Consider the following 12,462-nt stretch of genomic DNA (forward strand, 5'->3'; position numbering starts at 1 on the left):
TGCAGCCTCCCGAGAGCTGGGATCGCAGTTGTGCATCACCTCGCCCAGTCTCAGATGCCCTCAGCGTGCCCTGGGGGCGGGGCTGGCACGGCAGGCCGCTGCACCTGCTTGTAGGTGCTTTAATCTGCAGAGCTATTTGGCCAGCCCTCCTTTCCTTCTTTAAATAAAGCTGCAGTTTCTTGTAATTCTTCTGTCCTTCGAGTACCAGCCACGGATTCCCCAAACCAGCCCTCCCTGGCTCCATCCATGGCTCAGGGCAGTCTTCCAGGTTCATGACACACATCTCGAACACCCTTGTACCTCTGGGGTGCCCAGCTCTTGTGCCAGGGAAACTTCATTCTGAGACTCAGCTCAGGAACGTGCCACCTTTTCAGCTTGGAGAAAGAAGTAACTTAGAATAAAGGGGGCATTGTGGGAAATAAAGCCAGAGGAGCTCTCTGTGTGCAGAACGCTTGAACTCCACAACTCTGTGATGCGGGTGAGATGGTTCTCAGGTGACAGCTTAGAAACAGGCCCAGAGGAGGTGGGTCCCATGCCTGACAGTGCCCAGTGGCAGGACTAGGACTTTGGGGTCTGAGGCTGCAGGCCAGGCCCCCTCCCCCAGCCCTAGGCGCTACTCTTGCTTTTGGGTTTCAGGCTTCTGGGCCATTGCAGAAGACCCAGCACAGTGGGCGCTGGGGGCCTGCGGTGGCCACTGCTGACCTGTCTGTCTCTGCTCTGTCCTTGTGCCCAGGCTTCGGTGGAAGCACCTGCAGGTGGCCAATGAACCCATCTTAGCGTTCACGAAGGGCACCCCGGAGCGAGAAGCACTTCAGAAGGTAACGGGATAGGGGCACCCGGAAACAGGACTTGGTGGGAGATAGCCCTGGCCCTCTTGCTCCTGCCTGAGCCCTGGGAGGCTGCGTAGTCTGTAGTTGAGGGCCTTGAACCTGCAGTAGCAGAGGACAAAGGGGTGACATCCTAGCGCAGGTCAGAGGTCATGTGCACAGATGCTTCATACTGAAGTAATTTTCCAGTTAATTGCCAGGAGTTAAAGAAATCATGGGATTTCATGCAGGTTTCAGGTACAGTGTTTTATCTTCCAGTGCTGAGAGTCCAGGTGCAGTGCACCGTGAGGGAGGCCTGACCTTCCTGCAGGGAGACCAAGGCTGGAGAAAAGTCCTTGGTGAGGGTGCACATGTCCCCTGAGACTGCAGGCCCAGCCTGGCGTCCTGCTCCGGCTACCCCATGTGCAGACTCCGTGTCAGGGTTTTCGGCCATAGGAAGAGTGGCAGAAGTGCACATTCATGCTTTGGTCCTTTTCCCCAGGCCTTGAAGGACCTGCAGGGCCGGACGGAAGCCATCCCATGTGTGGTGGGTGACGAGGAGGTGTGGACTTCCGATGTGCAGTACCAGCTGTCGGTAAGTCCCCCAACACAGGAAGCTGTGTCTCCCAGCATCTGGGTCCCGCCCTCCGGTGGCTGAGAAGGCAGAGCCTGTGCTTGCCTCCCAGCTCGTGAGTGCTGTGGACACCGCAGCACAACCTGCAGAGGCCAGAGGGAGGGTGCCTAGCCCCACCCGAGTCCTGTCCACAGGTGGGGTGGCAGTGAGGACGGAGGTGTACACAGTGTCTGCCATCCAACTGGAAACTGCCATGCGCTGCTGCAGGCAGCCAGGAAACTCAGGGGACTGTAATCTGGGGGAGAGGGAAGGGTTGGCTCCTTTGCAAATGGGGTTCTCATCCATGCTGTCCGGATGGAACCCAAGGCCAGTGTGTGCTGGACCTGGCTCAGGGAATCTCTGCCCATGGTCCACCGGTCCTGCTCTCCAGACTGTGCCAAGTGGGCCTCAGTGCCTGCTTCCCAGACAGGATCCTTGGACGGGGGATGTGAAGTTACGCAAAGCTCAGGGCCAGGCAGCTTCCGGGTGGGATTTGAACCTGTGTCTGGCCACAGATTCCACACTTTCCCTGAAAGATGGTGGTCTGTGGTCCTTGTAGTCCTCCTGGACTGACCCAGACACCATGCAGGGGTGGCGTCTCAGTGTGCAGCAGGTGCCTAGTGACCTTTGGGAGGGAGAAGCCACTGGAGAAGGCTTTGGGGAAGTGAGGGGAGGGAGCACGTCCAGGACCTCCCTGGATGGAAACTTTGAACTGGGTCTGTCCCCGCCGGCACCCTACTCCTGGCAGTGAGATCACTCTGCTTTCTTTCCAGCCTTTTAACCATGGATGCAAGGTTGCCAAGTTCTGTTATGCAGACAAGGTGAGTCCCGCTGCTCTCTGATGGGCTGCAATCGCTGCTTCTCTGTCTGATCTTCGGGGGGTGAATTCAGGGCCAGGTGAACTCTAGGCAGATGAGTGCTGCTTTGCTTTGGCCAGGGCTAGGCTGTGCACCATGCCCCCTCCGTGGGGCAGACTTTGCCCTTGGGAGTGAGTGGACTCTGGAAAGCTGGGTAGCAGGAGGCATGGGTGAAGCCAGGAAGGGGGTGGGGTGGCCTGTGACAGGGCCTGGGAGCTGTGCCAGGCGGTAGTGAGGGCAGTTCCAGCAGTGGGTGTGCAACCTCTGGGCAGCAGGTTCAGGGCCCATGGGCCTCATGAAGAAGTTGGGGCCTTGATTAGACCGTGAGAGACTAGAACAGCACCTGCTGGCCAGCCTGGCGGTCACTCGGGCGGGCCTCAGACTGACCCCCAGATGTGGCCCGAGCCGGGAGCTGCCCAGTCAGCCTTGGGACAGGCTGAGCACAGCTATGGGGACAAGGGGCTGAGGGCCGGGGCCGGGGGCTTCCCATGCAGAGTAGCTTCCCGATCTCTTTTCCCCACCTACTCCCCTGGGACCATCCGTTGCAGGAGGCAGGCCTGACCACTTCCTTTCCCATCAGGCTCTGCTCAACAAGGCCATCGAGGCCGCCTTGGCTGCCAGGAAAGAATGGGACCTGAAACCAGTTGCAGACCGGGCCCAGATCTTCTTGAAGGCGGCAGACATACTGAGTGGGCCGCGCAGGGCCGAGATCCTCGCCAAGACCATGGTGGGGCAGGTGAGGCGCACCTCACCCTCTGTTAGCAGGCACGAGCTGGGCAGCCTCTGGCCACCCGTCCTGCTGGAGACCCAGGGATGTGTGCCGGGACGAGGCGCGGAGCCAGGACGGAGGAGCAGAAATGGTCAGAGACTGTGCTAAGCCGTAGTCCCGTCCCCTCCTCTTTACCACCTCTGTCCCTGTCCCGGGCCACCTGTTCTAGACAGCAGTGACTCCAGTGAGTGATTCCTGGCTCCATGGCCCCCTGCGTCCTCAGGGCAGCTTGTCCCCAGCTTGTAGGTCCCTCAGGTCCCGCCATCACTGAGAGGTGAGCCCCACACCCGGGCTTCCTGCCCAACCAGTGCCGACTGCCAGCTACTCTGCCAGGCTGCCCTGCCCACGATGTCACTAAGGAGACACTGTGGACACTGCGGCATCCTCTCCGCCACTACCCAGTGACCCCTCCCTGTCTGCTCCAGCCTTCTGTCTCCTCCTCTGGATGCTTCTAGAACCTTCCTGGGCTACAAGGGTTCATTCTGTTCTGTGTCCCCCCTCCCCCCCCAGCTTGCTGTTCTTGGATCACAGCTGTAGTCACACCGGGGTGTACTGCATTCTTAATGTTTTTATGTCATTTTGGTTTTTTGAGACCTAAATGTTCTGCTTGTGTGAGGGGCTCTTCTTCAAGCAGTCTCTGAAATCCATGAGAAATGATTCTTGGATTAATGTGTAGTCAGGGAGGAAGCAGCCAGGAGGGAAAGGGTTAACTTCACCAGGTCCAGAAGCGAAATCTTGGGTGCCACCCACGTGGGTCCTGCAAGGTCTCACCCACCTGCTCCCCTGTTCCCTGCAAGGTCTCACCCACCTCCTCCCCTGTGGCAGGAGCGCCCTCTGCTGCACAGAAGTGGGATGACAGCTCCACACCCTCCCGGGACTATTAAGCTTTAGATTTCTAACTGGGCAACTTAGCAAGACCAGGTCTTGCTAAGTTGGAGCAGTAGCTCAGTGGTAGTGTCCTAAGAGTCAGGAGCTCAGAGGAAACACTTTGCACATCCTAGCTCAGCTTCTCCATCTTGCCTCAGCTTCAGGGTGTGCACCAGTCAAGGGCTTTGTGTGCCAAGGAAGGGCCAGGTGCCATCTAAAAAAGCCCCAGATGGCTTGGCCTTGCAGAGCCGTTTTCCCACGGCTGTCCTTGGCCACTGGGATGACAGGAGGAAGGGGATCGCAGCCACCAGGCTTGAGTTCTTAAACCTCGGTGACTAGGGTGGCCGCATTGCTGTCGCAGGGAAGCTGCCCTCTGCGTCCTGCACACGAGGTCCCTGCCCTGGTCCCCCAGCTAGTCCCCTGCTCAGGCTGGGCTGGCCCTGTGAAGGCTCCTGCCCCTTGGAGCCGGGCTCTGTGCTCGCTGTGGGGAAAAGCCTGCCACCGTACCAGGAGGCTCTTCTCTTTCCGCTGAGCACAGCCCCATGTTGCAGGGAAAGACGGTGATTCAGGCTGAAGCTGATGCTGCGGCGGAGCTCATTGACTTCTTCCGATTCAACGCCCAGTTTGCTATGGACCTGGAGGCTGAGCAGCCCGTCAGCATGCCGCCTAGCACCAACCGTGTGGTGTACCGGGGGCTGGAGGTACCTTGGGCACACGGAAGGGCCTGGAGGGTGCTGCTGGAAGCCCCCAGCCCAGCCTCACTGCCTCCCCTTTCCCCAGGGCTTCGTGGCAGCCATTTCACCTTTTAACTTCACTGCGATTGGTGGCAACCTGTCAGGGACTCCAGCCTTGATGGTAAGGACAGCGACATAGCCCACCGCAGTGTGTCATCCACCAGGTCCCAGCAGACGGAGCTGGCAGGGCTGATCATGAAGGCTTGGGGCATGGATAGGCTTCAGGGTCTGGTACTTAGTTTGGCTCTCAGCCTTGTTCCTTGCTGGGTGACTTCAGACAGACTTCTCGGGATCATGGTGTCCTTGTTTGTGAAGTGGGAACAGTGGGGAGTCCGTGTTACAGGAGTGGGAGAGTCCAGTGAGGTCGGGCCCACGGCGGTCATGCTGGAGGGCCTGCTGCCGCCCGGGGCTCTTGTAATTCTCTCTCTTACGAGGCTGCAGTTAACGTGTTTGGCCCATGCAAAGCTGAGACGCAGTGGTGACTTGTCAAAGCACACGGCTGGTACATGATGGACTAGTTTTGGGCTCAGTCTGTCTTGAGACTAGTGGTCTTGCAGCTATTGGGCCCCATTGCTGTTGTCCAAGTAGAGTGGAGGTGGCTGTCCCCATTTGAGGTTTCCGCAGATAAGCCTGGGCAGGGCGAGCCTGACTTGGTGCTGGGAAAGTCTGACCTCCAGGCAGGCAGCCAAGAGCTGAAGCTCACAAGTGTGTGCCATGTGTGCATACAGGATGTCCTTGGCATTCGCACCTGTGCAGGGCACACGCAGGTGCGCCTGTGCCTGTGGTGCCTGTGTCTAACCCTGGACTCAGAGAACCTGCAAGCAGCCACACCCAGGTGCTACCTGGAACCACATAGAACAGACCTGCCTGGGGGCAAGGGCAGGCTGTGGAGGAGGTAGCCCTGGCCAAGCAGGGAACTGGCGCTCCCAGAGCTCAGAGTAGACCCTTGGAGGGCAGGGCTGGGTGACGGACAACATGGCCAGGTGAGGGGTGACCATGCTGTTAGGGGACTTACTATGTGAATCATGGTCACACTCCCAGGGCAATGTGGTTCTGTGGAAGCCCAGTGACACTGCCATGCTGGCCAGCTACACCGTGTACCGTGTCCTCCGGGAGGCTGGCCTGCCCCCCAATATCATCCAGTTTGTACCAGCGGACGGGCCCGTATTTGGGGACACTGTCACCAGCTCGGAGCACCTCTGCGGCATCAACTTTACAGGCAGCGTGCCGTAAGTCCTGGGGGTAGGGCACAGTGGTGTGGAGGGGAAGTTTACCAGGCATCTGCCCCTTCTGCTACCATCTGCCCAGACTCTGGGTTGTACCCAGAAGCCATATGCTGGCCATGCCCACCTGTTGCTGTGTGGCCAGGGCAAGTCGCCTCACCTCTCTGAACCTCTTCTCCACCCGTCCAATGGGAGTGGAAGTCTTTACCTTGCCTGGTGTTTGCTGGCTGAAGGTTCAGCCCCTGATTTGGGGGGCATCTTGATTTCACTGTCACTGGGGGGTCCAGTAGTAAAGGAGGGGTCTGGTGGGCTTCTTGGAGGAAGTGGTGTCTCAGTGTCTAAGTTCACCCAGGTGGGGGGAGGGGAGGAGTATTCTAGGAGAGAGAAGAGCCAGAGGGCAAAGGCCTGATGTCATCCCTGGCATCTTGGTCCCTGTCCATGTGGCTGGAGTGTAGAGTTCTGGGGCCACAGGGCAAGAGGGTGATGGAGGGGAGCAGGCGGCTGGGGCAGAGGCAGGTACAGTCTCCAAGATCATCACCCGCTGACCCGAGGCCGAGGTCCTTGACCTCTGTCCCACCCCTTGGGGGCTTAGTTCAGCGACCCTAGACTTGATTCTAGAGTTGACTTCCAGGAACCACAGAATGTTGTAGACAGCAGGAGAGGCCTGTGTCTCCAACCAGGGTTGTGGATGATGGTCTTTAGGTGGGACCAGTGAGCGGCTCTGTCTAGTTCTGTGAGTCTCAGTAGTGACGGCCCAACCTGTGTCACTGCAGCCATTTCATATAAAAATCCCAGTGTTGGCTTCTCTGGAACCCAGATGCTCCAGTGCCCCCAGGCCTGTGTTTCCATTGGCACCACAGGCTGATGGTGCTGTCTGGTTCCTGGGCCCCTGCAGCCTCATCTGCTAATGGCTTCCTCTGCCTGCGGCCTGCAGGCTCCCACCTGGCACCTTTGTCCTAGATGGTCACTCTGGGGGGAGGGGTGCTCTGGGGGGGGAGGCAGGAAGCAGGGAGCTGTGGGCACCCAGCGAGTCGATGGCCCCGATGCAGGGTTGGGACAGCAGGGCTACATTGGGCAGAGCTGGTGAGAGCATGGCAGGGAGCTGTGTAACCAGTGCCAATCCACAGGCCAGGCGTGGAGGGACAGGTGACGACAGGGTACCCAGGTTGGGGGTGGAAGGGGCAGTGCTCCCCCAGGTGGGTGCCCTGGTGAGCCAGCTTGGAGGAAGGTAGGTCGTGTGGCTGCAGGGGTTTGGGTACAGCTTGGGGTCCTTCTGGTTCTGCCGGGACAGCTGCAGCAGCTGCCTCAGGCCCTGCCACCGCCTTCCACCCCTCGCGGCGACATAAGAATTGCTGAGGGGGGCTGTTTTCCAGCCTGCACCCTGAGTCCCTGCCTATCAGCAGGCAGAGCAGGCCTGGTCCCTGCTTCCACGCTCTGCTGAGCGGTGGCTTAAAGGTAGGAAAGTCATAAATTAGTATTAGCTGCCGTGTCCCAGGCTCCTGGGTGATTAGCATTTTTATTGTTTTTGTGGTGCTGAGGTTGGTCACAGTGGGAGCCTGATGAGGAGGTAGCAGCTTGGGCCCAGGCTTGAGGGCTCTTACCAGATGCTCTTTAGCTTGGCCTCTTGGGCCTGGATGCTGGGGTGGTGGGGCGGTAGGCCGGGGCTTGTCCCTCTGCCTGGTGCCCTGCACAGGCCTCAGGACTCTGGACTCACTGGGAGCCAGTCACAGCACAGCCGTGCCTCGTGCGGCTTGTTCTCCAGTTCCTAGGTGAAGCGCAGAATTGGAGGCTTAGAGAGGTTAAGTAATGCGCCTGAGGAGGCCACACAGCCCTGTGTATTATCTGCGTCAGGAAAGAAACCCGTACCTTCAGGTTTTGAGGCCTTGACCTTCTTGGCACCATCTTGCCGCCCAGTCTCCTCTTCCTAGCTGCCCCCTCTTATCCCTGTGACCCCTGCTCACCCCTTACTGGGCTGCAGACCCCACCCCCTCCACCAGCTTCCCAGCCCCGCCCTCACCCCCATGTCTGAGCCCAGATCCTGACCATCCCCCACCCCGCTTCCAGCACCTTCAAGCACCTGTGGAAGCAGGTGGCACAGAACCTGGACCGCTTCCGCACCTTCCCACGCCTGACTGGAGGTAAGAGACCCCCCATCCTCCAGTTCCAGGGACAAGAGCAGGAGCCGGAGGTGACAGTGGGGAGGGGTGAGCAGTCCTGGAGGCCCCACCCTGCTGGCAGCACTATCTGAAGTGACAAAGTGTCCTGCACCCCCCTGGCCAGTATCCAAGCGCTTGTGACCGAGGGACCATGGTTTCTTTTCTTTTTTCTTTTTTTAATTTTATTTGTTTGTTTATTTATTTATTTAGTGTGTGGCCAGCTCAGCCCACCAGGGGGCGGGGTTGGCTGGCATGTGGTGCTGGGGATTGAACCGCGGTCCCTGTGCTTAGCTTAGCTTGTTCTAAGTAGGTGCTTTAGACCACTGAGCCATCTCACCAGCCCCATGGTTTCTTTCTGTCAGATGTCCACAAGCTTCGTGTGGATGCGACACACATTGTGAAAGCGCTGTGACCTTGAGGAAAGGGAGCCCGGGTCACATGGTGCAGAGGCAGCGGGCTGGGGCTGGAGGCGCCTGAGGTGGGGGGGAGGGGCAAGATCAGCCGCCCTGCCCCAGCCTCCGGCCACGCCCAGCGCCGCCGAGCTTCATGAGGTCAGCAGGGCGCCTCTTGAACGAGGGATTCAGGGTCTCCATTCTCAGACCCCCCTTTCCTTGGCCAGCCGATAGGAAGTTACACTGCCCGGCCGGGGTGTGCATCTTGGTCTCTCTGCCCCAGCTCTCTTGTCTTTGGCATCGGGAATAATAGCAGAGATAGCTGTGGGCCTTCAGGGGAACGTGGCATGAGGTGCTTCATCGGGAGCCAGGCAGGGGGCCAGTGCTGTCGGCAAGCGCTTCACTGAGCAAAGAAACCAAGCAGAAGGGTATGGTGACCTGCCCGGCACTGATGCCCTCAGATGCCGTCTCCCTTCCTGGACTTGTTTCCTCATTTGTGATCTGTGAGGCTGGCACTAGACCAGGACACCAGGTGGACTGTGTGTGGGCTGTGTTGTGGCCCGGGGAGCCCCCATGCATTTTCCATCCTGTCCCCGCAGAGTGTGGCGGGAAGAACTTCCACTTCGTGCACCGCTCAGCCGACGTGGACAGCGTGGTGAGCGGGACGCTGCGCTCGGCCTTCGAGTACGGCGGCCAGAAGTGCTCCGCCTGCTCGCGCCTCTACGTGCCCACCTCGCTGTGGCCGCAGATCAAAGGGCGGCTGCTGGAGGAGCACAGCAGGATCAAAGTGGGCGATGTGAGTGGCCCAGCGGGTGGCTGATGGGATTGGGGCTTGGCTCTCTGCGTGCAGTGCAGGAGGGAGGGACACGGGAGGACACGTGGGGACAGGCGTGGGGCAGGGGCTCCCTCTGGCCAGCCACAGCAGCTCACCACTCCCGGGCTCTCTCCCTCCCTTGCCTGCAGCCCACGGAGGATTTTGGGACCTTCTTTTCTGCAGTGATTGATGCCAAGGTACGGAGGAGAAGCAGGGATTTCAGGAAGGGCAGTTAGCCCAGGGTTGGGAGGAGGAAAGCATGGCAGGGGCTCTAACTTGGGGCTCTAACCACTCAGTCCTGCTACTCTGAGCAAGGCAGCCCAGGAGCCATGCATGCATGTCCCTGCATGTGCACACGGGCTGACCTACTGTGTGCTTGCGTGCACCCAGGGACACGTGCATACATGCGTGCATATCTCTGAGCACGGCAGTGCAGATCTCTGTATAGCCACGCATGTAGATCTACCGTTGTCTGTGTGTTTGCAGAGACCTCTGTAGTTCTCTCCCATGTGCACATACACACACAGAGGCAGGTCGGCTTTGTCTGAGCCAGAGCCCTTGGGGCACAGATGTTGGGGGCTCGGGGTGGGGAGGCTGCTGCTGGCAACCCCAGCCTCTCTGACACGCCTCTCCTGCTCCAGTCCTTCGCACGCATCAAGAAGTGGCTGGAGCATGCCCGCTCCTCACCTAGCCTCAGCATCCTGGCGGGGGGCAAGTGTGACGACTCCGTGGGCTACTTTGTGGAGCCCTGCATCGTGGAGAGCAAGGATCCTCAGGAGCCCATCATGAAGGAGGTAACTGGACAGGCTGCCGGGGCCCAGGTCAGGACAGGCACGGTGAGGCGTTTCCCTTCCACTGCCCTATTACAGAGGAGAGAGCAGGTCCTAAAGGGAGCATTCATTCCGGGAGGGAGCAGAGCGAGGACTTCAGCTGCAGCCTCCTCCTCCAAGTCCAGTGCTCTGTCCCTGTCATAAGCTGCTGGCTCTGCTACTGCTCATGGCCACGTGTGGCCACCCAGCAACTGTGGCAGCTGATTGCAGTAGCAACAGTGGCACCCTTCCCCCTGTGGGCTGCGGAGACTTGGGGACACTGACCACTGCTTCTCTTAGGAAATCTTCGGGCCTGTGCTCACCGTGTATGTCTACCCAGACGACAAGTACAGGGAGACCCTGCAGCTCGTCGACAGCACCACCAGCTACGGCCTCACGGGGGCAGTGTTCGCCCAGGATCAGTGAGTGGCCACGTCCCTAGAGCCTTTATCCCTGTGGCCTATCTCCTCACCTCCTGGGGGTGGTCCCTGGTACTGATGCCACCCCTGCTTTCTCTTGATCCCTCCTCAGCTCCGACAGGTAGGCAGGACAGACAGAGCATGCAGGCTGGGTGCCCTCTGACTTGTGTCTCCTCACTTAGGGATGTTGTCCGGGAAGCCACAAAGGTGCTAAGAAACGCTGCTGGTAACTTCTACATCAATGACAAGTCCACTGGTGCCGTGGTGGGCCAGCAGCCCTTCGGAGGATCCCGGGCCTCTGGTGAGCGGATCTGTCTTCCTATGTCCCTAGCAAGAGACCTCAGAGCCTTTATCTCAAGGGTGTTAAGAGAAACAGAAAGTAGCAGGCACGCTCTGAGCCCTCACTGTGTGCCAAGCTAGTGTGAACAAAGGTGCCCCCCTCCTTCCCATTTTACAGAAGAGAAGACTGAGGCACAGGGGTGGTAATTTGGGCTGCAGCACCCACACTCTCCTGCCATTGCTGAGATCACTGATGTCCCATGCCTCCATTTCACAAATGGGCAAATAGGCACAGAAGGGGCTGTGACTTATCAAAAGGTGCCGCTTCCTTGGGCAGAGCCAGGACTGAACCCAGTGTGCGGGGTTCCCTGGTTCTCAGCAGATGCCCCCAGGGGTCCTGTGGTTGCCCTGGGCTCTGATGTCTGCTGCCCACGCTAGTGGAAACCCCAGATTCAGGGTGCAGCCCCACAAGCTGCCCCCCACTTCAGATGCCAGTCACAGCCCAGGGTCCTCCCCGCTTCTGCCCAGCTTGGCTGCAGAATGCACTCCTATGAGCCACTCTTCAGGTTTCATAATTTACCAGAACTGATTTATTATGAAAGATTATGAAAGGAGCTCCAGTGGTGCAATCGGTTAGCGCGTGGTACTTACACTTAAAAGATTATGAAAGATAACTATATTTTGAATTTCTGTCCCTTAAGTTATTTTCTTTTTCTTTAATTATTTTTTTTTCGAGACAGGGTCTCATTATGCAGTTCAGGCTGGCCTTGAGCTCACTTTGTAGCCCAGACTGGCCTCGAACCAGCGATGATCCTCTTCCCTCAGCCTCCCGAGTGCTAGGATTACAGGCCTGTGGTTTTTTAAACTGATACTTAGCCACACCGTTGTACATGTTAACATGGTACCACGTGACTCGACACATGCGCACATTGTGTAGTTTTTGACTCAAATCTGTCTTTTCAAACACTTATTCTTTATGGTGAAAAAAATTCAAAATCTTTTCTTCTGGCTCTTTGAAATCTATAGTGTACTGTGTTGCCTGCTGTCACCTGGCCACGCCACAGCACACCGGAGCATCTTGCTGCTGTGTAACCCCAGCTCAGTGTCCATTGCCCAACCTCTCTATTCCGCTCTTCCCTCATTCTGCTCTCAGCTTACCAAGCTGAACTGTTTTAGATTAGGAGATTTGATTTTATTTTGAGACAGGGTCTTGCTATGCAGCTCAGACTGGCCTCAAACTCATGGCCATCCTCTTGCCTCAGCCTCCTGAGTGCTGGGATTATAGGTGTGCACCACCGCCAATCCCGACTAAGCTCACCTGCTTTAGATTGCATGTGTGAATGAGATCATGTGGTGCTTGCTTTCTGGGCCTGGTCTATTTCATTTCACAGAATGATCTCTGGTTCCATCTGTGTTGTTGGAAATGACAGGATTGCATTCCTTTTTATGGCTGAATAGTATTCCATTGCATATATGTACTGCATTTTTTGTGTCCATTCAGCAGTTGATGGACGCTGAGGTTGCTTCCTTTTCTTGGCTACTGTACTACAGTGAGTGTGGATGTGCAGGTGTCTCTCTGATGTGTTGATTTAATATATATGGAGGGGTGGGATTGCTGGATTGGATCGTAGTTCTGTCTTTAATACTGTTTTCTACAGTATCTGTGCTAAATGACATTCCCACCAACTGTGTGCAAAAATTCCTTTTTACCACTTTCTTTCTTT

The 12,462-nt window shown here is 57.6% G+C and overlaps 1 protein-coding gene across 1 annotated transcript in view; it reads left to right on the plus strand.

Moving 5' to 3' along the window:
- Aldh4a1 (aldehyde dehydrogenase 4 family member A1) overlaps positions 1-12,462 on the plus strand; it is a 32,617-nt gene that overhangs the window by 13,192 nt on the left and 6,963 nt on the right. The window contains exons 2-14 of the mRNA XM_004637673.3: positions 734-818; positions 1,309-1,401; positions 2,193-2,240; positions 2,857-3,012; positions 4,464-4,613; positions 4,693-4,767; positions 5,688-5,875; positions 7,934-8,007; positions 9,017-9,213; positions 9,381-9,428; positions 9,873-10,025; positions 10,341-10,462; positions 10,642-10,760. Of these exons, the coding sequence (XP_004637730.1) occupies positions 734-818; positions 1,309-1,401; positions 2,193-2,240; positions 2,857-3,012; positions 4,464-4,613; positions 4,693-4,767; positions 5,688-5,875; positions 7,934-8,007; positions 9,017-9,213; positions 9,381-9,428; positions 9,873-10,025; positions 10,341-10,462; positions 10,642-10,760 (1,508 nt within the window). The remainder of the gene's footprint in view (positions 1-733; positions 819-1,308; positions 1,402-2,192; positions 2,241-2,856; positions 3,013-4,463; positions 4,614-4,692; positions 4,768-5,687; positions 5,876-7,933; positions 8,008-9,016; positions 9,214-9,380; positions 9,429-9,872; positions 10,026-10,340; positions 10,463-10,641; positions 10,761-12,462) is intronic.

Source organism: Octodon degus, unplaced genomic scaffold (assembly GCF_000260255.1).
Source record: "Octodon degus isolate 3935 unplaced genomic scaffold, OctDeg1.0 scaffold00092, whole genome shotgun sequence".
Classification (NCBI taxonomy): Eukaryota; Metazoa; Chordata; class Mammalia; order Rodentia; family Octodontidae; genus Octodon; species Octodon degus.